This window comes from Scyliorhinus canicula, chromosome 19 (assembly GCF_902713615.1).
Source record: "Scyliorhinus canicula chromosome 19, sScyCan1.1, whole genome shotgun sequence".
In the NCBI taxonomy this organism is placed as follows: domain Eukaryota; kingdom Metazoa; phylum Chordata; class Chondrichthyes; order Carcharhiniformes; family Scyliorhinidae; genus Scyliorhinus; species Scyliorhinus canicula.
Window position 1 is genome coordinate 51,399,276 of NC_052164.1, and position 26,349 is coordinate 51,425,624.

At 50.6% G+C, this 26,349-nt stretch overlaps 1 protein-coding gene across 1 annotated transcript in view; it reads right to left on the reverse strand.

The window, feature by feature from the left end:
• kcnh6a (potassium voltage-gated channel, subfamily H (eag-related), member 6a) overlaps positions 1-26,349 on the reverse strand; it is a 357,081-nt gene that overhangs the window by 231,436 nt on the left and 99,296 nt on the right. Inside the window, exons 3-4 of the mRNA XM_038779154.1 lie at positions 19,764-19,922; positions 12,103-12,531 (exon numbers count right to left, since the gene is read on the reverse strand). Coding sequence (XP_038635082.1) covers positions 12,103-12,531; positions 19,764-19,922 — 588 coding nt within the window. The remainder of the gene's footprint in view (positions 1-12,102; positions 12,532-19,763; positions 19,923-26,349) is intronic.

The following is a 26,349-nucleotide window of genomic DNA, read 5'->3' on the forward strand; positions in this document are numbered from 1 at the left end:
AGAGAGACCAGAACCCAGAGAGACTAGGGGCTGGATTCTCCACCAGCGGGGTGCTCAGTTTTGCCGAAAGCCCAGGCGCTTCCCAACAGCGTGGGGCTGCCCCACAATGGGAAACCCCATTGACCAGCCACTGCTGGCATCCCGCTGGCCGGCTGAAACATAGATTTGGTACGGCGGGGAGTAGAATCCAGACCCAGAACCCAGTGAGAGACCAGAACCCAGAGACAATATAGTACCCAGAGAGAAAATAGCACCCAGTGATAGATCAGCAGCCAGAGAGAGAACAGCACCCAGAGAGTGGACAGCACCCAGAGAGTGAACAGTACCCAGCGAGTGAACAGCAACCAGAGAGTGAACAGTCCCCAGCGAGTGAACAGCACCCAGTGAGTGAACAGCACCCAGTCAGTGAACAGTACCCAGACAGTGCACAGCACCCAGTCAGTGAACAGCACCCTGACAGTGAACAGCACCCAGTCAGTGAACAGCACCCAGAGTGAACAGCACCCAGAGAGTGAACAGCACCCTGACAGTGAACAGCACCCAGTCAGTGAACAGCACCCAGAGAGTGAACAGCACCCAGAGAGTGAACAGCACCCTGACAGTGAACAGTACCCAGCGAGTGAACAGCACCCAGTGAGTGAACAGCACCCAGTCAGTGAACAGCACCCAGACAGTGCACAGCACCCAGTCAGTGAACAGCACCCTGACAGTGAACAGCACCCAGTCAGTGAACAGCACCCAGAGAGTGAACAGCACCCAGAGAGTGAACAGCACCCTGACAGTGCACAGCACCCAGTCAGTGAACAGCATCCAGACAGTGAACAGTACCCAGTGAGTGAACATCACCCAGAGTGAGAAACACCCAGGTAGCAAACAGCACTCAGTGATTGAGCGGCACCCAAAGATAAGACAGCACCCCGAGAGTGGGCAGCTTCCAGGGAGCAAACAGCAGCCAGTGAATAAACAGCTCCCAGAGAATAAACAGCACCCCAGCACCCAGTGAGCGAACAGCAACCAGTGCAGGAGCAGCACCCAGACAGCAAACAGCATCCGGACGGTGAACAACACACTGAGTGAAGAGCACCAGGAGAATGAGCAGCACCCAGAGAATGGGCAGCACCCAGAGAATGGGCAGCACCCAGAGAACGGGCAGCACCCAGAGAATGGGCAGCACCGGACTTCCGGTGGCTGTGATGGATCAGTAAGCCACACATCTGGGAGCTCCCGTTTTAAAGAGATTTTTCGGCTCTTTTGAGAGCCCAAAACGGAAAATTTTCGACGTCTCCCGGTGGGGGAAGGAGTGCTGAACGACTTTCCTTGCAGTCCATGACTCGAACTCGGAGTGGAAAGGGGGAAAAAACAGCAGCAGCTCCTCAGAAAAAACGGGGGAAGGGATCCAAGATGGCCACCGACAGAGCTCCAGAGGAATGGAGACTCTGGGCCCAGGAACAACAAACTGATCTCCTGCGCTGCTTTAAAGAATTCAAGGATGAAGTACTGAGCTCTCTGCAGGAAACGAACAGAAGGCTGTCAGAGATTCAGTCCACCCAGGGTGCTGCCATCAAGAAGTTGCAGACGCAGGCCATTGAACGAGAGGAGGAGGCCGTGGTCCTCGTGAGTAAGGTGGTGGGGCACGAAGCACTCCACAAGAAGTGGCAGGAACGCTTTGAGGAGCTGGATCACCGCATGAGGCGGAAAAACCTGCGGATCTTGGGCCTTGCAGAGGGGCTGGAGGGATCGGACCTGACAGCCTATGTGGCTGTAATGCTGAATTCGCTAGTGGGGGCCGGATCTCTCCATCTGCCCTTGGGGCTGGAGGGAGCGCACAGGGTGCTGGCCAGGAGGCCCAAGGAAGATGAACCCCCACGTGCGGTGCTGGTGAGGTTCCACCGGTTCAGTGATCGGGAGTGCGTGCTGCGCTGGGCCAAGAAGGTGAAGAGCAGCAATTGGGAGAATGGGGTAGTGCGGATCTACCAGGACTGGAGTGCGGAGGTGGCTAAGCGGCAGTCCGGATTTAATCGGACGAAAGACGTGCTTTATAGAAAAAAGATAAAGTTCGGAATGTTGCCGCCCGCGCGCCTGTGGGTAACTTATTCGGACCGGCATTATTATTTTGATTCCCCGGAGGAGGCGTGGGCCTTCGTGCGGACGGAGAAACTGGACTTGAACTAGGGGTTGGGGGTTGCGAGGTCGGCTGTAAGATATTAGTGCTGGATTCTGCTGTTGCTGTGTTCTCTTTTTCTTCTGTTGTTTTCTTCTTGTTTTAGTACTTTTGCAATTTTGATATGGTTATTTACGGAGGGGTTGTTCTGCTATGTTTTTGTTTTTGTGCTGTGGGACATTGTCTGGGCTGTGTATCTTGAGGGGAAGGTCGGGGGGGTATGTTGTATTCTATGCCGGAGTGGGGGTATGGAGTGGGGCTGATATTTGGGAGCTGCGTCAGAAGGATGTGGTGGGGCAGTGCAAAAGCGCGGGCTTTCCTCTGGTTTCCCGTGCTGCGGGGCTGGGGGGTGGAGATGGTGATGGGGGAGGCGGGGCCTTAACTGGTTCTTCCCCGCGCTGGAGCGGTGCCAGGAGGAGGGATAGATTGGGGGATGATCCCACTTCGGGAGGGGTTGGGCTATTGGTGGGAGTTTCCGGGGTCAGCAGAAGTTAGCTGACCCACGGAAGTACAATGGAGGACGGTTCGCGGCTGGGAGGGTTCCTAGCCTGGGGGGGAAGGGAGGGGGGGAAAGGGGAATACCGGGTTGCTACTGGTAGGGTCAAGAAGGAGCTGGTGGGGGCTGGGGGGACAGAGGTGAGGGGTTGTCGCTATGGGGACGGGGTCGAGCAGGGGGTGCTGGCCTGGGGCGGGCAGTCAACGGGCTATGGCTAGCCGACGGGGGAGGGGGGGGCGGGACGCCCTCTGATCCGGTTGGTCACCTGGAATGTGAGAGGGTTGAATGGGCCGGTGAAGCGGTCGAGGGTACTGGCTCACCTGAAGGGGCTAAAGGCGGATGTGGCAATGCTTCAGGAGACCCACCTGAGGGTGGCGGACCAGGTCCGCCTGAGGAAGGGATGGGTGGGGCAGGTTTTCCACTCGGGGTTGGATGTGAGGAACCGGGGAGTGGCGATTCTGGTGGGAAAAAATGTGTTGTTTGAGGCATCGGAGGTGGTGGCGGATAAGGGGGGTAGGTATGTGATGGTTAGGGGCAGGCTACAAGGAGAGAAGGTGGTACTGGCTAGTGTGTATGCCCCAAATTGGGACGATGCGGGCTTTATGAGGCGTATGTTGGGACGGATCCCGGATCTGGAGGCGGGAGGTCTGATCATAGGGGGGGACTTTAATACGGTGTTGGATCCTTCACTGGATCGGTCCAGCTCTAGGACGGGTAGGAGGCCGGCGGCGGCCAAGGTACTGAGAGGGTTTATGGACCAGATGGGTGGGGTGGATCCATGGAGGTTTGTAAGGCCGAGGGCACGCGAGTACTCTTTCTTCTCCCACGTACATAGGGTCTACTCTCGGATAGATTTCTTCGTGGTGAGTAGGGGACTGATTCCGAGAGTGGAGGAGGCCGAGTATTCGGCCATTGCAATCTCCGACCACGCTCCGCATTGGATAGAGTTGGAGATGGGAGAGGTGCGAGACCAACGTCCGTTGTGGCGGTTGGATGTGGGGTTGTTGGCGGAGGAGGAGGTGTGTAGGAGGGTCCGGGCAAGTATTGAGGGGTACCTTGAGGTGAATAATACGGGGGAGGTTCAGGTGGGGATGGTCTGGGAAGCCCTGAAGGCAGTAATTCGTGGGGAGCTGATATCCATCCGGGCACACAGGGAGAGGAGCGAGAGGAGTGAGAGGGATAGACTGGTGGGAAAGATGCTGGAGGTGGACAGGAGGTATGCAGAGGCACCAGAGGAGGGACTGTTGGGGGAGAGGCGCAGCCTGCAGGCTAAATTTGATTTGCTGACCACTAGAAAGGCGGAGGCACAGTGGAGGAAGGCACAAGGGGCAGTGTACGAACATGGTGAAAAGGCGAGTAGGATGCTGGCTCATCAGCTGCGTAAGCGGGATGCGGCTAAGGAGATTGCTGGAGTGAGAGATAAGAGTGGGAATGTGGTGCGGAAGGGGGTAGAGGTGAATGAGGTCTTCAAGGATTTTTACGGGGAACTGTACCGGTCGGAGGCAATGGGGGAGAGGAGGGGAATGGAGAGGTTCCTTGACGGGCTTTCTTTCCCGAAGGTGCAGGAGGAGAATGTGGAGGGGTTGGGTGCGCCGATTGAGCTGGAGGAGCTAGTTAAGGGGATCGGGCAGATGCAGTCAGGGAAGGCATCGGGGCCGGATGGGTTCCCGGTGGAATTTTATAAAAAGTTTGTGGATCTTGTGGGCCCCTTGCTGGTGCGAACACTCAATGAAGCGTGGGAGGGGGGGACTTTGCCCCTGACGATGTCACGGGCGCTGATCTCGTTAATTTTAAAGAAGGACAAGGACCCCCAGCAGTGTGGTTCATACAGGCCCATATCTCTCCTCAACGTGGACGCTAAGGTGCTGGCAAAAATCCTGGCCACCAGGATAGAGGACTGTGTGCCAGGGGTTGTGCACGAGGACCAGACAGGTTTTGTGAAGGGAAGGCAGCTGAACACGAATGTGCGGAGATTGCTGAATGTCATTATGATGCCGGCGATTGAGGGGGAGGCAGAGATAGTGGTGGCACTGGATGCGGAGAAGGCCTTCGATAGAGTGGAGTGGGGGTACCTATGGGAGGTGTTGGGGAGGTTTGAATTTGGTGAAGGGTTCATTAGATGGGTAAGGCTGTTATATGAGGCCCCGATGGCGTGCGTGGCTACGAATAGGATGAGGTCGGAGTACTTCCGGCTTTACCGAGGGACCAGGCAGGGTTGCCCCTTGTCCCCCTTGTTGTTTGCACTGGCAATCGAGCCGCTGGCGATGGCATTGAGAGATTCAGAGAGGTGGAGAGGCTTGGTGCGAGGTGGAGAGGAACATAGGGTGTCGTTGTATGCCGACGACCTGTGACTGTATGTGGCGGACCCGGTGGGAGGGATGCCGGGAGTGATGGAGTTACTAGCCGAGTTTGGGACCTTCTCAGGTTATAAATTAAACTTAGGCAAGAGCGAGGTGTTTGTGGTGCACCCTGGAGACCAGGAGGAAGGAATTGGTAGGCTCCCGCTTAGGCGGGCAGGGGAGAGCTTTAGGTACCTGGGGGTGCAAGTGGCCAGGGACTGGGGGACTCTCCACAAGCATAACTTTACCAGGCTGGTAGATCAGATGGAGGAGGAGTTCAGGAGGTGGGACATGCTGCCATTGTCGTTGGCGGGGAGGGTGCAGTCCGTCAAAATGACAGTGCTTCCGAGGTTCTTGTTCCTTTTTCAGTGCCTGCCCATATTTATCCCCAGGGCCTTCTTTAGGAGAGTGACTAGCAGTATTCTGAGTTTTGTGTGGGCACATGGGACTCCGAGAGTGAGGAGGGTGTTCCTGGAGCGAGGAAGGGATGGAGGTGGGCTGGCACTGCCCAACCTTCTGGGGTACTATTGGGCAGCCAATGTGTCAATGGTGCGTAAATGGATGATGGAGGGGGGAGGGGCGGCGTGGAAAAGAATGGAGATGGCGTCATGTAGAGGTACGAGCCTGGGTGCCATGGTAACGGCACCGTTGCCGCTCTCCTCTAAGAGGTTTACCACGAGCCCGGTGGTGGCGGCGACCCTAAGAATCTGGGGACAGTGGAGACGGCATCGGGGGGAAACAGGGGCCTCGATGGAGGCTCCACTGGGTGGCAACCATCGGTTCATCCCGGGGAACACGGATGGGGGATTCAGGGGGTGGCAAAGGGCGGGCATCAGCAAATTGAGGGACCTGTTTATTGGCGGGAGGTTTGCGGGCCTGGGGGAACTGGAAGATAAATTTGGCCTTCCCCAGGGGAACATGTTCAGATACCTGCAGGTAAAGGCGTTTGCTAGGCGACAGGTAGAGGGATTCCCTTTGCTGCCCTCGCAGGGGCGATGGACAGAGTGCTTTCGGGGGTGTGGGTAGGAGAGGGGAAGGTGTCTGACATCTATAAGGTAATGCAGGAGGTGGAGGAGTCGTCAGTGGAGGAGCTGAAGGCTAAATGGGAGGAGGAACTCGGGGAGCAGATAGAGGACGGGACTTGGGCGGATGCCTTGGACAGAGTCAACTCTTCCTCCTCATGTGCGAGGCTTAGTCTCATCCAATTTAAGGTGCTGCACCGGGCTCACATGTCCGGGACTAGGATGAGTAGGTTCTTCGGGGGTGAGGACAGGTGCACCAGATGTTCGGGGAGTCCAGCGAACCACGCCCATATGTTCTGGGCATGCCCAGCACTGGAAGAATTCTGGAAGGGGGTGGCGGGGACGGTGTCGAGGGTGGTTGGATCCAGGGTCAAACCAGGGTGGGGACTCGCGATTTTTGGAGTTGCGGTGGAGCCGGGAGTGCAGGAGGCGAAAGAGGCCGGTGTCCTGGCCTTTGTGTCCCTAGTAGCCCGTCGAAGGATTCTGTTACAATGGAAGGATGCAAGGCCCCCAAGTGTGGAGACCTGGATCAGTGACATGGCGGGATTTATAAAATTGGAAAAGGTCAAATTTGCCCTGAGAGGATCAATACAAGGGTTCTATAAACGATGGCAGCCTTTTCTGGACTTCCTGGCTCAGAGATAGGTAACTGGGTCAATAGCAGCAGCAACCCGGGGGGGGGGGGAGGGGGGGGGGGGTGCATTATTGTAGTGTTTATTCTGTAACTTTATACTGTGTTAATATGCGTTGTTGTTAAAATTCTGGGTTGTTCATGGGGATGGGGCGAATATATATGATTGTTAATATTATTGTTATTTTCGGTATTTTACTAAGGTGCGTCAATGTTGTATAAAATCAAAATTTCTCAATAAAAATGATTTAAAAAAAAAAAGAGAATGGGCAGCACCCAGAGAATGGGCAGCACCCAGAGAATGGGCACACCCAGAGAATGGGCAGCACCTGGAGAATGGGCAGCACCCAGAGAGCAGGCAGCACCTTGAGAGTGAGCAGCTTTCAGAGAGTGAACAGTACCCAGAGAGAAATTAGCACCAAGAGCATGAACAGCATGCAGACAGTGAGTGCACCCAGAAGATGAGCTGCACCCTGGATGAGCAGCACCGAGAGCAGACAGCACACAGAGAGTGAGCAATTTAGGGACTTTGAACTGTTGGGGAACATTTTCTGATACTGGACAATGATATAAATTATAGTTGACTCGACAACTACATTTTTGCTCCTATATTACTTTTGAATAGATCTGCTGAGACAAAAGGTACTCAACGGCATAGATGCCTGTTTAGAAGAGGCAATTTGGAGGAATAGATAGCGTATACACAATGCTTGTTAATATCAGAAATGACACAAAATGGCTGTTAGCCAAGATAGCAATATTAAAAATACAAAATACCTGAACTAGCCACGTTCCTGAACAATAAGTTACAAACTGTGCCTCATTGAATGAGTCCCAGGTGTGGGTATTTGTAGGGAGTATTTCAATAGCCGCTGAAAACAGCTCCGAAGGACAAAAAAATCTTTACTAGCTCAAGGTCCCCAGCTGCAGACAGGACATATCCTTATGTTAGTCTTGAGCGAATTCTGCATGAATTTAGGTGCTGGTGGGACAACACCCACTTTAACCATATATGTGATAACTGGGATGCTAAGAAAATTGATTGACTGCATGTAATGAATTGTGACGCAAATATAGTTCAATGATTGTATGAAAATGAGAATGCAACTAATTCCGCCCCTTGAATCTGTATATCAACGCAATGCGAATCTTAGCTCAAGTGAGAAAGAGTGTTAGGAGGCTACGGAGTGTCCAAATATTTCTCCCAGATCTGATATAATAAACTGCTTCTTTATTCACTCAAAAGGCCTACGTGTAAATAATTTCACCTCTAACAGAACAGCACCCAGAGAGCAAACAGCACCCAGGGAGAGATCAGCACCCAGAGGATGACTAGCACCCAGAGAGTGAACAGCACCCAGAAAGCGAACAGCACCCAGTGAGGAAACAGCAATTGGAGAGTCAGCTGTACTCTGAGAGTGAGCAGCACCCAGAGAATGAGCAGCACCCAGAGCGATACGGCAGCCAGAGATTGAACAGCATGGAAAGAGCAAGCAGCACCCAGAGAGTGAGCAACACCCAGAGCGCAAACAGCACCCAGAGAGTTGTGGTGATATGCCTGTAGATAATATCACGTGTATTCAGCAGTGTGACCTCCCACGAGCAGGTGGTGTCAGACATCAGTCAGGTGACATTCAGCTACCAGCAGAAGTTTATAAGTCGTACATGAGGACAATCGCTCATAAGACTAAATCCAGGATATTATGATGTAACTCTATGATAAATTGGTCTATATTGATTCTGATCATCCCCTTACTGTTCTGTAGAATCAGTGCTAGATAAGGGGTGGGATTCTCCATTTCTGAGATTAAGTGTTGATGCCAACGCAGAATCTGTGGACTTTGTCATGGGAGTGTACCTTTAAGAAATGGGTGTTTATCAAATAGCTGCAGTGATGTCATTGTGTGGGTGGAGCTGGGTTGTGTCTCTGGATTTTACTTTCATTTTGAGCTGGAAGCTCTTTGTGGCTCTGTGTTTTACTTTCATTTTAGGCAGTTGAAAGCTGAATTGAGACAAGGAATGTTAATTTTGTCTCTCTCTCTCTGTATGTTAAAAGGTGTCTAGATCACTTGATAATTTAAAAGTGATACTGTCTTGTGTAAATAAATTATACCTACTGCTTTATTAAAAAGGGTGTTTGGCTTATGGATGTTATAGAACATAGAACATAGAACAGTACAGCACAGAACAGGCCCTTCGGCCCTCGATGTTGTGCCGAGCAATGATCACCCCACTCAAACCCACGTATCCACCCTATACCCGTAACCCAACAACCCCCCCTTAACCTTACTTTTAGGACACTACAGGCAATTTAGCATGGCCAATCCACCTAACCCGCACATCTTTGGACTGTGGGAGGAAACCGGAGCACCCGGAGGAAACCCACGCACACACGGGGAGGACGTGCAGACTCCGCACCCAGCCGGGAACCGAACCTGGGACCCTGGAGCTGTGAAGCATTTATGCTAACCACCATGCTACCGTGCTGCCCCTTGGGTGTTGTTGTTAGGTAAGTGTTGTTATTAAGGGTTACATATAGAGTACTATATCTGTGGGGGGTAGTTGTGTTGGCAGTTGATAAAATGTTTAATGTGAGTTTATAAAATGTTAACTGAATTCATAGAATAAACATTGTTTTGTTTAAAAATACTTAAGGTCTCTGTTGCATAGCACCTGGAAAGTGGGCCCTCGTGCTCCTCATAACCAAAATCTCTTCAGAGTTGTAGGTCGGGTGAACTCCATGATATACTTTGGAGTTTTCTAAACATTGGCCCATGACAACTTTTATGACATAAAAATCAGCGCTCTATCTGGACTGATTCCACTACAGTTGGGCTAGCACTGGTGCCACGTGAAACACAATCAATTTTAATGAAAAGCGTTGCGGGATTCGCCGGATCCGTGATCGACACTCGGGAGGCTGACAAGCTGCAGCCGCACATATACATTACACTCCCCACACACACTTATCCCACAGGTTGTGCACAGGTTGTGCTGGAGCTCGCCCATACAGCTGATGGGTTGGCTGTACCCCTGGCCAGAGGGCACCCGGGGGGGAGGGGGGGGCGGGGGGGGGGGGGGGGGGGTGCCCTGGGGCACAGCTATACAACCTGTGGAACTAGGTTCAAAGGGGGCTGTTGGCGGTGTGCGCAGCTGCATGGCTGCCTTGCCACCTGCGGCAATGGTGTCCCATGCACACCCACCCCGACCCCACAGCCCACTTCCTGGCCAGTCTCCACTACTCCTTCTGGCTTTGAAAGCCCCTCCGGCCAGGGGTACAAGTGTCAGCAAACTATGGCGATGTTGGACACCTTCCGTTCTCTCTCTCTCCCTCAGCAGCAGGTTTCACGATTTTTGAAAGTACAAGTGAACAACAATCGGGAACTCAGCCCATCGGAGGTGGAAAATCGCGGTGGCCCCAGAGAATACCACCTCGGGCTCGCTCTGATATGCAAACTGTATCTACTGTCCGTGCATTCCGGAATGCATTGACGCCGCTGTCGAGGTGCTGGAGCATTGCGATTTGGCACAGGGTTGGAACCGATTCTCCGCCCAATCGCCTTTCCCCATTTCAGCGTCAGCGAATGGAGAATCCCGCCCAAGATCAGAGAACACAACTCACCAGAGGGTGAGCAGCACCCAGAGAGTGAGCAGCACCCAGAGAGTGAACAGCGCCCAGAGAGCAAACAGCACCCAGAGAGTGAGCAACACCCAGAGAGCAAACAACACCCAGAGAGTGAGCAGCACCCAGAGAGTGAGCAGCACCCAGAGAGTGAACAGCACCCAGAGAGTGAACAGCGCCCAGAGAGCGATCAGCACCCAGAGAGCGATCAGCACCCAGAGAGTGAGCAGCACCCAGAGAGTGAATAGCACCCAGAGAGCAAACTGCACCCAAAGAGCAAACAGCACCCAGAGAGTAAACAGCACCCAGAAAGTGAACAGCACCCAGAGAGCAAACAGCACCCAAAGAGCAAACAGCACCCAGAGAGTGAACAGCATCTAGAGAGTGAACAGCATCCAGTGAGTGAACAGCACCCAGAGAGTGAACAGCACCCAGAGAGTGAACAGCACCCAGACAGCAAACAGCACCCAGAAAGTGAACAGCACCCAGAGAGCAAACAGCACCCAGACAGCAAACAGCATCCAGAGAGTGAACAGCACCCAGAGAGTGAACAGCACCCAGAGAGCAAACAGCACCCAGTGAGTGAGCAGCATCCAGAGAGTGAACAGCACCCAGAGGGCAAACAGCACCCAGAGAGCAAACAGCATCCAGAGAGTGAACAGCACCCAGAGAGCAAACAGCACCCAGAGAGGGAACAGCACCCAGATGGAACGGCACCCAGACAGCAAACAGCACCCAGAGAGTGAACAGCACCCAGAGAGCAAACAGCATCCAGAGAGCAAACAGCACCCAGAGAGCAAACAGCATCCAGAGAGTGAACGGCACCCAGAGAGTGAACAGCACCCAGAGAGCAAACAGCACCCAGTGATGAGCAGCACCCAGAAAGCAAGTAGTCATGGATTATCAATGTTTATTAACCTCTGGGTGAAGTTTCAAATCTTGGTAGATTTTACCGCTTTGACGTTGCATCAGCCCATAAGAGCGTGGTTGGTTCTTACCAACCACATTTTATGTGGGAGCCATGTTGGCAGGTGATGGAGGTGATTGTAATCCCATCAATGTGTAATTAAGGCCCCATCCTGATGAGATATTTATTGGTGAATTGATCTTCATCACCGTCTAATTTGAAAGATATTTGTAGCGGGATTCTCCGTTAGCCAATGCCGAAACCAAGAAAGGCGATTGGGTGGAAAATTGGTTCCAGCGCCAAAACCGCGGCAGGTGCCGATTTGATACCAAATTGCAATGCTCCAAAACCTCGAGAGCAGCGTCAATACATTCCGGAGCGCACGTACAGTAGTCACCGTTTGCATACCATTAGCGGGCCCAACCCAGTATACTCCGGGGCCTCCACGATTTCCAACCTCCGATGAGTTCCCGATGGTGTGGTTCAAAAACGTGAAACCGGCATGGTGGCTGCTGGGGGAGAGGGGTACGGAAGCTGTCCAACATCGCCATAGTGTGATGACAGTTGTGCCACTGGCCGGGGGGGGGCTTCTGCCAGGGCTGGGGGAAGTATTGGGGCGTGGTCAGGAGGTGGGCTGTGGAATCGGGTGGACATGTAGTGAATACCAGTGCCACAGCCGGCAGGGCAGCCATGCGGCTGCGCACTCCGCTAACAGCTCACTTTGACCCCCCAGGGCACCCCTCTAGGTGGCCTCTGGCCCCAGCCGACCTATCAGCTGTATGGGCGCGCTCCAGCACAACCAGTGCCATCTTGTCATCAAAAGTCCACAGATTCTGCATTGGCATCAACACTTAGTGTCAGAAACCGAGTATCGCGCCCTTGATCTTTCAAAACTCTGGGAGGGACTTGTACTTTCATTCGCACCTGAACTTATTCTTTTCTCCCTGAATTTCTTCTCAAATTTACTCCTCATCAGCTCAATGTTGTCGACTGAAGATGCTCGTCTGATGCTGTGGAAACTGTCCTGTGATTGAGCATGTGTCAGATTTGTGTTGGTATAGCGGAGATCAGGATCCAGTCGCGCCTTTTCCTGGCTGGGTGCTGGGTGGCAAATGGGATCAGGGACAGTCTGGACTTCTGATTTATTCCCCAGTTCAATCAATGCCTCCCACTCGCCTGCCTCAGGCTGGATACAGTTCTCATTCAAGGGACCTTGGAAATCCTTCATCGCCAATGAGTCGCCATCTGATTGGTCATCAATTGCAGGATCAAAACCCTCCTTGGCCAGAGATTGTTGGCTTAAGGTCATCGTGCGAAGAGATGGAAGTCTCAGCTTAAAACTCTTCCCTCGACCTGGAGCAGCAATGAAATACATTATTAGTTGTTGTAGTGGCCTGGAGGTCAGATTTTCCGGGAACTGAGTGTCAATAGGATAAAGTATCAGTGATCTGTGCATTAATGTGATCAAGGGGAGGTGCAATTGAGGGCCCTGGGATCGAGGTTCGGTGGGGTGGAGCGTCCCTGGGATAAAGGATCAGTGCGATCGACAGACTGCAATCGAGGGTTCGTTCAATCGAGGACTGGTGGGATTGAGGGTCGGTGGGATCGAGAGTTCCTGAGATCGAGGGTCCCTGGTATCGAAGGTTGATGTGATCAAGGGTTGGTGGCATCGAGGGTCACTGGGATCATGGGTAACTGGGCTCGAGGGATATGGGATCAAGGGTGATGGGTTCAAGGGCCACTGGGATCAAAGTAGCTGGAATTGAGTGTTGGTGCGATTATGAGTCCTTAGGATCGAGGGTTGGTGGGATTGATGCTCGCTGGGATTGAGGATCAGTGTGATCAAGATTAATTGCAAATGAGTGTTGCTAGGATCAAGGGTTGCTGTGATCAAGGGTCATGGGATCAAGGGCCATTGGGATCAAGGGTTGCTGTGATCAAGATTTGGTACGATCGAGGGTCAGTGTAATTGAGTGACCAGGGTTGCTGGGATTGAAGATCAGTGGCATCAATGATCGCTGCAACCGACCATGGGTCATTGGGATCGAGGGTCACTGGGATCGAGGATCGGTGTGATCGAGGCTCACTGGGATCGAGGATTAGTGCGATCGAGGATGGATGTGATCGAGGATTGTGGAATTGAGGGTCATTGAGATGGAGATCACTGAGATTGAGAGTTGGTGGGATCAAGGGTCACTGGGATTGGGGATCATTAGGATCGATAGTCGACGAGATCGAGGGTCAGTTACCGAGGGATGAGGGATTGAGGGTCATTTGGATTGAGATCACTGGGATTGAGAGTCACTGGGATAAAGGGTTGTGGGATTAAAGGTCGGTAGGATCGAGGGTCAGTTGGATCAAAGGTCAGTGAGATTGAGGATCAGTGGGATCAAGGATCAGTGGGTCCGAGGGTCATGGGATTGAGGGTCACTGTGATCAAGGGTTGGTGGTATTGTGGGTTGTGGGATTAAGGGTAAGTGGGATGGAGGGCCAATGGGATCTAGGGTCAGCAGGATTGTGGATCGGTAGGATCATGCAATCAAGGGTCGGTGCCATTGAGTGTCGGTGCGGTCGAGGGTCACTGAGATTGCGTACCATTGGAATCGGGGGTCGCTGGGATCGAGGACTGTGAGATTGAGGGTTGATGGGATCAAGGGTTGTGGGATTGAGAGTCGGTAGAATCGAGGTTCAGTTGGATGAAAGGCCAGTGGGATTGAGGATCAGCGGGACCGAGGGTCATAGGATTGAGGGTCGCTGGTATCAAGGTTCGGTGGGATTGAGGGTTCTGGAATTAAGGGTGGGTGAGTTCGAGGGTCAATGGGACCAATGGTCAATGCAATCAAGGGTCGGTGCAATTGGGGGTCACTGGGATTGAGAATCATGGGATCAAGGATTGCTGGGATCGGAGATCGCTGGGATCGTGGGCTGGTAGGAGCGAGGGTCAGTGAGATCGTAGGTCGGTGGAATCACGGATCAGTGGGATCAAGGGTCAATGTAATTGCGGGTCGGTGGGTGGAATCATGGATTGGTGGGTCGAGGGTTGGTGGGATCAAGGGTATGGGATTGAGGGACAGTAGGATCAAGAGTCAGTAGGATCGAGGGTCAGTGGGAACGAGCATCAGTGAGATCGAGGAGTAGTGCGATCGAGTGTCGGTGAGACTGAGGGGGTAGTGCGATCGAGCGTCAGTGAGATCGTGGGTCATTGTGACCAAGGGTCAGTGGGATCCAGGGTCATGGGATTGAGGGTCAGTAGGATAGATGGTCAGTGGGGTCGAGGGTTGGTGGGATCGAGCGTCAGTGAGACAGAGAGTCTGTGGGATTGAGGGTTGGTGTGATTGAGGGTCGGTCCAATCGTGGCTCACTGGGATTGAGGGTCATTGGGATCGAGGGTAGTTGTGATCGAAGGTCGGCGGGATCGTGGGTCAGCGAGATCGAGGGTCAGTGGGATCAAGGGTCAGTGGGATTGAGGGTCATGTGATTGAGGGTCAGAATGATCGAGGGTCAGTGGGATCGAGGGCCATGAAATTGAGGGTCAGAATGATCGAGCGTCAGTGGGATTGAGGGTCACTGGGATCAAAGGTCAGTGCGATTGAGGGTCGCGAGAATTGAAGGTCACTGGGATTGGGATTGTGGAATTGAGGGTCTATGGGATTGTCGGTCACTGTGATCAAAGGTTGCTAGAATCAAAGGTTGGTGTGATCGCAGGTTGGTGCGATCGAGGGTCGATGTAATTAAGGATCAGTACGATCGAGGGTCATTAGCATCGAGGATCAGTGGGATTGAAATCATTGGGATCGAGGATTGGTGTGTTCAAGGATCAGTGCAAATAATGGTCGGGGGTTGGTGGTATCGAGTGTTGGTGGGATCAAGGGTTAGTGGTATCGAGCATTGGTGGGATCGAGGTTTGTGGTATCGAGTGTTGGTGGGATCGAGGGTTAGTAGGATCGCGTATTGGTGGGATTGATGGTTAGTAGGATTGAGTGTTGGTGAGATCGAGGGTTAGTAGGATCGAGTGTTGGTGGGATCGAGGGCCGGTGGGATCGGGAAGCGGTGCAATTGAGGATGATCGGCATCAAGGGTGGGTGGTATTGAGTGTAGGTGCGATCGAGGGTCGGTGTGATAGTGAGTTGGTGGGATCAAGTGTCGCTTGGATCGAGAATTGGTGCAATCGAGTGTCGGTGTGACTGAGGATCATCGGGATCGAGGGATCGTGAGAACAAGAGATATTTGGATTGTTTGCTGGCAGGATCGAGTGCTGGAACAGTGGATCAAGTGTCGGTGGTGTCATAATATACATCTATGTATATAATGAAGTGCAGACAGGCAGTGATTGACAGACAGGATGACCAGTAAACACACAGAACACAGCAGCCAATAATCAGACAGGACACGACCATTATAAAGCCAGAGGGCACCAGCTTTCCTGCTCTCTCGGGATCCAGCCTCTGGGATAGTCAGATCTCGTGAACATAGTCAGGACACACACCATGTGATAGTCAGCAAGTCTGGTCAGGCTAGCCTCAGGTCTCCAGTCAAGTCAGCATAGTGTCAACCCACAGTCGGATATGTAAATAGTTAGCTGTTAAATAAAATCGTGTTGCATCTCATCGAGTGTTGGAAGTCTGTCTCTTGCTACACTGCATCAAGCGCAGTCCACCCAGACCCAGCCTACGCAACACATCAGGTGGGAGTGGGTTATAGTGGTCCTACAATCTTAACATCTGTCATCAGGAGGTTGCTAGAATCCATTATTGAGGAGGATACTTAGAAAATCATAATTTGATCAGGCAGAATCAATATGGGTTTGTGACAGAGAAATCTTGTTGAACTGATTTAATAGAGTTTGTTATAAGACCATAAGACATAGGAGCAGAATTAGGCCACTCGGCCATTGAGTCTGCTCCGCCATTCAATCATGGCTGATATTTTTCTCATCCCCAGTCTCCTGCCTTCTCCCATAACCCCTGATCTGCTTATTAATCAAGAACCTATCTATCTCTGTCTTAAAGAAAAGACACTCAGTGATTTGGCCTCCACAGCCTTCTGCGGCAAAGAGTTCTACAGATTCACCACCATCTGACTGAAAGAATTCCTCCTCACCTTTGTTTTAAAGGAGGAGGTAAAAAAACAAGGTGGATAAAGGGAACTCTGTAGATGTGGGGTATTTGGATTTCCAGAAGATATTTGATAAAGTTCTGCATCAAAAGTTACAAAGAACTCTAATAAATTTCACAAACCTCTGTTGACTTTGCCTGATTAAACTATGAATTTCTCAGTATCTTGATATAACCTCCTTAATAACGGGTTCTAACAATTCCCCCATCACAGATGTTAAGCGAACTGTAGTTTCCTACTTTCTGTCTCCACTTTTTCGCCATTAAAAATGTTACATTTGCTATTTTCCAATCCAATGGGATCTTTCCAGAATCTAAGGAAGAATAGAATAGCATTTATTATCCTTGAAGCATGTCTTTTAAGGTTCTATGATGCAGGGCAGATAGAGCACAGGGTTAGATACACAGTATATCTGCCTCTACATCAAACAACCTTCACTGGAGATCACTTAGAAAACTTCACAAAGATACTTGTGGACATGGCAGCCTTTAGGTTCAATAGTTACCCCAGTATCTTTTCTTGGGTAACCTTGATTATTTTGAGTTTTTCCCTCCCTATCATCCCATGATTATCAAGTATATTTGTGAAGCTTTCTAAGTCTTTTACAGTAGAAATGGTTTGATTGGGATAAAAGGAGCTATACACTGTATCTAACACCGTGCTGCACCTGTTCTGGGAGTGCTTAATGGGGTCAGTGGAGAGGCAGCTATACTCCGTATCTAACCCCGTGCTGTACCTGTCCTGGGAGTGTTTGATGGAAACAGCGTTGAGGGAGCTTTACACTGTGTCTAACCCCTTGTTGCAGCTGTTCTGGCAGCGTTTGTTGGGAACAGTGGAGAGGGAGCTTTATTTTGCGTCCAATCCTGTGCTGTACCTGTCCTGGGAATGCTTGATAGGGACAGTGTAGAGGGAGCTTTACTCTGTATCCAACCCCGTGCTGTACCTGTCCTGGGAGTGTTTGATAGGGACAGTGTAGAGGGAGCTTTACTCTGCATCTCACCCTATGTTGTACCTGTCCTGGGAGTGTTTGATGGGATCAGTGTAGAGGGAGCTTTACACTGTATCTAACCCTATGCTGTACATATCCTGGGAGTGTTTGGATAAAGAGTTTAGAGAAAGTTTACTCTGTATCTAACCCTGTGTTGAACCTTTCCAAGAAACATTTGCTGGGATTAGTAAAGAAGTAGCTTTGTTTCAGTACCTAGCCCTGTGCTGTACCATCCTGGAAGTGTTTGATGGGACAATGTAGAGGGAGCTTTACTCTGTATCTAACCCTGTGCTGTCCCTGTCCTGGGAATGTTTGATGGGGACAGTGTCGAGGGAGCTTTACTCTGCATCTAACCCCATGCTGTACCTGTGCTGGGAGTGTTTTTGGGTAGAACTGTAGCACAAGTGGATAGCGCTGTGGCTGCACAGCACCAGGGTCCCAGGTCCGATTCACCGCTGGGTCACTGTCTGTGTGGAGTCTGCACGTTCTCCCCGTGTCTGTGTGGTTTTCCTCCGGGTGCTCCAGTTTCCTCTCACAGTCCAAGGACATGCAGGTTAGGTGGATTGGCCATGATAAATTGCCCTTAGTGTCCAAAAAAAAATGTTCGGAGGGGTTATTGCGTTACGGGGTTAGGGTGGAAGTGAGGTCTTAAGTGGGTCGGTTCAGACTCGATGGGCCAAATGGCCTCCTTCTGTACTGTATGTTCTATGTTTGATGGGGACAGTATCGAGAGAGCTTTATTCTGTATCTAACCCCATGCTGTACCTGTCCTGGGAGTGTTTGATGGGGACGGTGTTGAGGGAACTTTACTCTGTATCTAACCCTGTGCTGTACCTGTCCTGGGAGTGTTTGATGGGGACGGTGTTGAGGGAACTTTACTCTGTATATAACCCCGTGTTGTACCTGTCCTGGGAGTGTTTGATGGGGAGTGTGTAGAGGGAGCTTGACTCCGTATCTAACCCCGTGTTGTACCTGTCCTGGGACTGTTTGATGGGGAGTGTGTAGAGGGAGATTTGTATCTAAACTCTGTATCTAATCCTGTGGTTGCATCTCACTTTTTCCACTACTTTGTGTGTGGTGGGTTTTTGTTCAGCCAATTGTGGCCCAGTGTAGCACTGATATACTGACCCTCTGAGGTTGTCAAATTGACATATTCCTGGGCTGGGAGATGCTTCTGGTGCTGATATCACATTCCTTGTGTCGAACCTACGCACTGTGCAACAGGTGCACAGGAAGGGTCTCTGATCTTACAATAACTAAAAAAGAAAATGAAAAGGTCACCTTTGTTTCGCTCAGTTATACCCTGAGGAACAATCCTTCATCTTTTAAGTCTTCTGGCAACTTAGACCATAAGACATAGGAGCAGAATTAGGCCACTCGGCCCATCGGGTCAGCTCCGCCATTCAATCATGGCTGATATTTTTCTCATCCCCATTCTCCTGCCTTCTCCTCATAACCCCTGATCCACTTATCAATCAAGAACCTATCTATTTCTGTCTTAAAGACACTCAGTGATTTGGTCTCCACAGCCTTCTGCGGCAAAGAGTTCCACAGATTCACCACCCTCTGGCTGAAGAAATTCCTCCTCATCTCTGTTTTAAAGGATTGTCCCTTTAGTCTGAGATTGTGTCCTCTGCTTCTAGTTTTTCCGACAAATGGAAACATCCTCTCCACATCCACTCTATCCTGGCCTCGCAGTATCCTGTAAGTTTCAATAAGATCTCCCCTCATCCTTCTAAACTCCAACGAATACAGACCCAGAGTCATCAACCGTTTCTCATACGACAAGCTCTTCATTCCAGGGATCATTCTTGTGAACCTCCTCTGGACCCTTTCCACGGCCAGCACGTCCTTCCTTAGATATAGGTCCCAAAACTGATCAGAATACTCCAAATGGGGTCTGACCAGAGACATTTACAACCTCAGAAGTACATCCCTGGTCTTCTATTCTAGCCCTCTTGACATGAATGCTAACATTGGGCTTCGGTGGCGGCCATGGAGTGAAAGGTCGCACATTTGGCAGCTCCCGCTCATAGTGGTTGTTTTGTGGCTCTTACGCTGGATTGCTGCAGGAATTTTGTAAACAGGGGACAGGGTAGTGGGCTAAGCTGAATTCTCTTTGTTCTAAAAATTTTTTTAGAGTACACAATTTTTTTTTAGAATACACAAATTAAGGAACAATTTAGAGTGGCCAATTCACCTACCCTGCACATCTTTTTGGGTTGTGGCGGTGAGACCCACGTAGACATGGGGAGAATGTCCACTCCGACAGTGATCCAGGGCCGGGACAAACCTGGGTCCTTGGCAGCAGGCTGCAGGGCTAACCACTGGGCCACCGTGCTGCCCTAGGGGTCTCTTTCAGACGTTTGGTGCAAATCCGATGGGCCGAATGGCATCCTTCCACACTGTAGGAATAGTATGGTTCAATGGTTGGCAATTGGACGGTACGATATCACTGACCTATCACGGGTGTGGTACTTACTGGAACTGAACCAGTCCTGGGACAGCCTGTGATTAGCATTCCCTCTCCCCGACTTGAATGCAGCGTCCTTCAGCTCCTCGAAGTTCATGATGAACATGGCGACAGCACCCTCCTCATTTTTCAGCGGGACAACATCCACCAGGCAGGGCACGGAGGAGCCTGAAAAACACAGCAGCACAAATGACAGTCCGCGATGCAGTAGGCCCTGCAGTCTCAGTGGCAACTCTCAACTCCCCCAACCAGCACACAGCCCCTTGCTCCACATTTTGTGCACAGGCTCGGTGCTCCACTCTCATACTGCACGCTATACTCCTGTACTGTCCCCCCTCCATTGTCTGCACTTCAGCTCCCATACTTCCAGTGATGCCACACACAGCCGAGCTGCCAGGGGTCCAGTCAGAGCCTGGAGAGGGGCGGGATGTATCTGATACAGGTAGGGATTGCATTGTGCCTGAGTTCAGTGCCTTGAGTCGTGCGTCCTGATTGAACCCACCAGGTGGGAACCTCATTTGTCCTGACTCTGAGTTTGGGCTGTGGTTTCTCCCACATTTGGTCACACAGTGTGTGGCAGATTCAGCCTGAACTCGATCCAGTCAAACACAGCATTGTGACCAACCAGCCACTCCTCACGCCTGACAGAGCGCAGTAACATCACAGTCTACAAGAGGCTCATGGCCGAGTACAATGCTGGTTGTCACAACCTGGCTACCTGGATAGTGAACACCGAGATATCGATCACCAAGCTATCGATGACAGAGATATCGATCACTGCAGAAATACAATACAACAACAACTGACACTTATATAATACCTGTAATAAAATGGCCCGAGATGCTTCACAGTCAGGAACATTAAAAAGCAACATTCATCCCTGAACCACGTGAGGAGATATTTGGTCAGGCAACTAAATGCTTGGCTAAAGAGGTTGCTTTTACAGCGTCTTTTAAAGCAGAGGATTGAGGCAGAGAGGTTTAGGGAGGGAATTCCAGAGGTTGGGGCCCTGAAAGCTGAAGGTGCGGCCGCCAATGGCGGAGTGATTAAAACTGGGAATACACAAGAGGCCAGAATTGGAGGAGCGCAGAGTATTGTTAAGATGGACAGGGAGGGGGGAGGTCATGGAAGATTGGAACATCAGGATGAGAACTTTAAAAATTGACGTATTGTCAGACTGGGAAGACATAAAGGTCAGAAAGCACAGAGATGACCCGGACTTGCTGAGAGTGAGGACACAAGCAGCAGATTGTTGACAGATCTCCAGTTTCCAGAGGCAGCCTGTGGTTAACACACAGCGCAAGTTGGTCTGGTGGTGGTAGGAGCTGAGTTTTTTGTCACGTGTTTAAACACCCCCTCCGCCACTTCACTCTGATAAGTTTAAAGCTCATTAAAGCATTTTCCCAGCCACTGGCTTCTGTGTGGACAGCACTAACCTCAGCTATGACTGACTGCCTTGCCATTCGGACCAGCTCAGACGGCACTGAATCCAAGACTCTCCACATGAGGGCAGCCTGACTCAACGGCTGAGGATTTTCCTGGGAATCCTGCTTGCCAACAAAGTGAGAATAAAATGTATTCCTCTCTTGTTACCTGTTTTCTGTTCAACTACCAGGCTTGAATTCTCTCTGTTTTCCTCACAATGTCTTTCTGTTTATACTTCACTCTTTCTGCCTCTTCTCACTGTACTTCCATAGTCTCTATCTCTCACTTAGTTCAATTGCTGAGGAAGGGAGAAAAGGCCTGTGGATGGAATACACAATTATCAATAAATGACAGACAAGGGGAGGCATTGAGAAGTCAGAGAGAGATAGAGCCAGTGAGAGATCCATAGTGTAGACTATGTTGACAGATGTGGAGATGCCAGCATTGGACTGGAGTGAGCACAGTACATAGAACATAGAACATAGAACAGTACAGCACAGAACAGGCCTTTCGGCCCTCGATGTTGTGCCGAGCAATGATCACCCCACTCAAACCCACGTATCCACCCCATACCCGCAACCCAACAACCCCCCCCTTAACCCTACATTTTAGGACACTACGGGCAATTTAGCATGGCCAATCCACCTAACCCGCACATCTTTGGACTGTGGGAGGAAACCGGAGCACCCGGAGGAAACCCACGCACACACGGGGAGGACGTGCAGACTCCGCACAGACAGTGACCCAGCCAGGAATCGAACCTGGGACCCTGGAGCTGTGAAGCATTTATGCTAACCACCATGCTACCGTGCTGCTCAGGTGAGGAAGGAGCTGCGTTCCGAAAGCTCGTGTTTGAAACAAACCTGTTGGACTTTAACCTGGTGTTGTAAGACTTCTTACTATGTTGACAGAGGAAGAGAGACAGTGGAAGTAGGTACAATCATAGAGTTAAAGAGACCTGACAGTGCAGAAGGAGGCAATTTGACCCATCGAGTGCGCATTGACCCTCCGAAAGAGCACCCCACACACATCTACGTCCCCCTCCCTAGTCCCATAACCCTGTAACCCCCACCCAAACTTTCAGATACCTAGGGGCAATTTAGCATGGCCATTCCACCTGCACATTTTTGGACTGTGGAGGAACCGGTACACCCAGAAGAAACCCACGCAGACACAGGGAGAACGTGCAAACTCCACGCAGTCACCCAAGGCTGGAATCATACCTGGGTCCCTGGAGCTGTGAGGCAGGGGTGCTAGTCATTGGGCCACCATGTCACCCCCTAGGTAGAGAAGAAAAAGTTAGAAAGTCCAACTTAAAGGGGGAGAAAGATGGAGGCAGGAAGAGAGGACTCAAGAGAAAGAAAAAGATAGGAGAGGAGGGAAACACATGGGCAAATGCAGGAGATAGATAAATGGATAAATAGAAAGACAGATGACAAGACAGAGTGCAAGTGAAGAAGGGAGACACGCAGAGATAAAGACACTGAGGTGAATTGAAATTTAGCCATTCTTTTCTCCCCAGTTTGTAATGCTTGTTAGTCCAGTTTCTCTGAGAGGGGATATCGAAGTCAGTGAAGGGGAAATGATCTGACCACACTTTTCTTTATCATTTATTTTAGTACCTTTAAAAAAAAAAAATTCCAGTTCAGGGGCAATTTAGCGTGGCCAGTCCACCGCATCTTTCAGTTGTGGGGGTGAGACCCACGCAGACACGGTGCGAATGTGCAAACTCCACACGGACAGTGACCCGAGACTGGGGTCAAACCCGGGTCCTCAGCACAGTGAGGCAGCAGTGCTAACCACAGTGTGCCGTTTTTCTTTATTATTTCTGTACAGGCATCCTAGAGAATGGACAAATATCTGGACAGATCTGGTAGATCAGGGCAGGGGAATAGTGACAGAACAAAGCGATCTAGGGGTACAGCTTCATAGTTCCTTGAAGATGGAGTCACAGGTGGACAGGGTGGTGAAGAAGGCATTCAGCATGTTAGGTTTTATTGGTCAGATTGTTGAATACAGGAGTTGGGACGTTTTGTTGAAGTTGTAAAAGACATTAGTAAGGCCACACTTGGAATACTGTGTTCAGTTCTGGTCACCCTATTATAGGAAGGATATTGTTAAACTGGAAAGAGTGCAGAAGAGATTTACGAGGATGCTACCAGGACTTGATCGTCTGAGCTATAAGGAGAGGCTGGGTAGGCTGGGACTTTTTTCCCTGGAGCGTAGGAGGCTTCGGGGTGATCTTATAGTGGTCTATAAAATAATGAGGGGCATAGATAAGGTAGATCGTCAACATTTTTTCCCAAAGGTAGAGGAGTCTAGAACTAGAGGGCATAGGTTTATGGTGAGAGGAGAGACCAGAGAGGAAATTCTTTTCGCACAGAGGTAGGTGAGCATCCGGAACAAGCTGCCAGACACAGTTGTAGAGGCGGGTACAATTATTTCCTTTAATTTAGACAGTTACATGGGCTGGATGGGTATAGAGGGATATGGGCCAAATGCGGGCAAGTGGGACCAGCTCAGTGATAGAAACTGGGCGGCATAGACAAGCTGGGCCGAAGGGCCTGTTTCCATGCTGTAAACATCTATGACTCTATGACAGGAAACTAAGAGTGACTGAAAATAACCCAATTGGCGAACTCTCTTCCTCTGTACCCAAGACAGAACCGTTATTCATTTTGTCCGCAGGGGTGGCCCCATACCCGCTGCTGCATAAATGGTGTGTGTGACACTCGGTATGGGGCTGTGAAGACTGAGGTCAGTAGTGTCCGAGGAGAGCGCAACGTCCCAGAGCCAAACTAGCCAATAGTTCAAACACCTGCACCGACGTTGCCTGGCCAGCAGAGTGAGTCAATATTTTCCAGTTTGTTATCGGCACTAGAAGATCGAGGACAGATTGCCAAAGAGAACGAGTAATTCATGTGCAGTAAACAAAATTTTTAAAATGGATTGTATTTTCAGAGGCTGCAGACTGCTTCAAAACAGTGCAATGGAATTACTTTACCTCAGTTTGAGCAGAAGGGACCTCAGTTTAATATCTCTGAAAGATAGCACCTCCAACAGTGCGGCACTCCCTCAGTACTGACCCTCTGACAGTGCAGCACTCCCTCAGTACTGACCCTCTGACAGTGCAGCACTCCCTCAGTACTGACCCTCTGACAGTGCAGCACTCCCTCAGTACTGACCCTCTGACAGTGCAGCACTCCCTCAGTACTGACCCTCTGACAGTGCAGTGCTCCCTCAGTACTGACCCTCTGACAGTGCAGCATTCCCTCAGTACTGACCCTCTGACAGTGCAGCACTCCCTCAGTACTGACCCTCTGACAGTGCAGCGCTCCCTCAGTACTGACCCTCCTACAGTGCAGCTCTCCCTCAGTACTGACCCTCTGACAGTTTAGCACTCCCTCAGTACTGACCCTCCTACAGTGCAGCTCTCCCTCTGTACTGACCCTCTGACAGTGCAGCTCTCCCTCAGTACTGACCCTCCGACATTGCAGCACTCCCTGAGTACTAACTGTGTGACAATGTAGCGCCACCTCCGTACTGACAGTCAGACAGTGCAGCGCTCCCTCAATACAGACCCTCTGACAGTGAAGCGCTCCCTCAGTATTGACAGTCCGGACAGTGCAGCACTCTCTCAGTACTGACCATGCGACAGTGCAGAGCTCCGTCACAACTGTGCCTCTGACACTGGAGTTTAGAAGAGCGAGGGGTGACTTGATTGAAGTATATAAGATCTTCAAGGGTCTTGACAAGGTGGACGTCGTAAAGATATTTTCTCTTGTGGGTGAATCCAGGACTAGGGGAACTGATTTTAAATTAGGGTCACCCCTATAGGACAGAAATGAGGAGAATCTTTGTGTCCTAGAGGGTTCGGCGACTTTCTGCCTCAGAATCTGGTGCAAGTGGGGTCACTGAATATTTTTAAGGTGGAGGCAGATAGATTCCTGTCAGGCAAAGGTTATCGAGGGATAGGTGGAAATGTGGAAGTCGAAACACAAACAGACTAGCCATGGTCTTATTGAACGGCAGAGCAGACTCGATGGGCTGAGTGGCCCATTCCTGCTCCTCATTTCATCTGTTTGTTTGTGCATATGTTTCATTTTTCAGGGTGTGGAGCTGCCAGGTTCTGTGGTGCTCAGGAGGTGACGCTGCCTCAGGGAGAAGATTGACTTTCTCTTTCCTCCCCTCTCACGTATCCAGACAATGATTCTCCGTCGTGACTGCGAGTGGTTCTTGAACCTCCTGGTCCAGTGCTCCCAGGCAGTGCTGTAAACCGTTTTAGTACTCAAAGAAATTTTGTTCACAAAGTATGTCTTTAGAGGGGCGGTCTCCATCTTTGGTGTGCGCAATATCTTGATTCAGTGAGGGTGAATTGGAGGCTCAGATTCATTCACTCAGGTTAGGGCTCTGGTAAACTGACTGACCCTCTGATGGTTGTGGGTCCAAGTCCTGATCCATGGAGCTGAGCAGAGATATGCTTTGTATTCATGTTTGTTCCTTATTGGGATAAGGTAACTTTCAGAGTTCAACTGTGTGAAGTACTGATGATGTCATCAGTAGTTTGGGTGAGCCAACAGTCAGATTTCTAGCAGCCTGTGAGAAAACACCTTTCCAATAAAGTTCTTGTTTGTTTGTACCTTCATGGGCTGCAAGCCTATCCTTTACATAAGAACATAAGAACATAAGAACTAGGAGCAGGAGTAGGCCATCTGGCCCCTCGAGCCTGCTCCGCCATTCAATTAGATCATGGCTGATCTTTTGTGGACTCAGCTCCACTTTCCGGCCCGAACACCATAACCCTTAATCCCTTTATTCTTCAAAAAACTATCTATCTTTACCTTAAAAACATGTAATGAAGGAGCCTCAACTGCTTCACTGGGCAAGGAATTCCATAGATTCACAACCCTTTGGGTGAAGAAGTTCCTCCTAAACTCAGTCCTAAATCTACTTCCCCTTATTTTGAGGCTATGCCCCCTAGTTCTGCTGTCACCCGCCAGTGGAAACAATCTGCCTGCATCTATCCTATCTATTCCCTTCATAATTTTAAATGTTTCTATAAGATCCCCCCTCATCCTTCTAAATTCCAACGAGTACAGTCCTAGTCTACTCAACCTCTCCTCATAATCCAACCCCTTCAGCTCTGGGATTAACCTAGTGAATCTCCTCT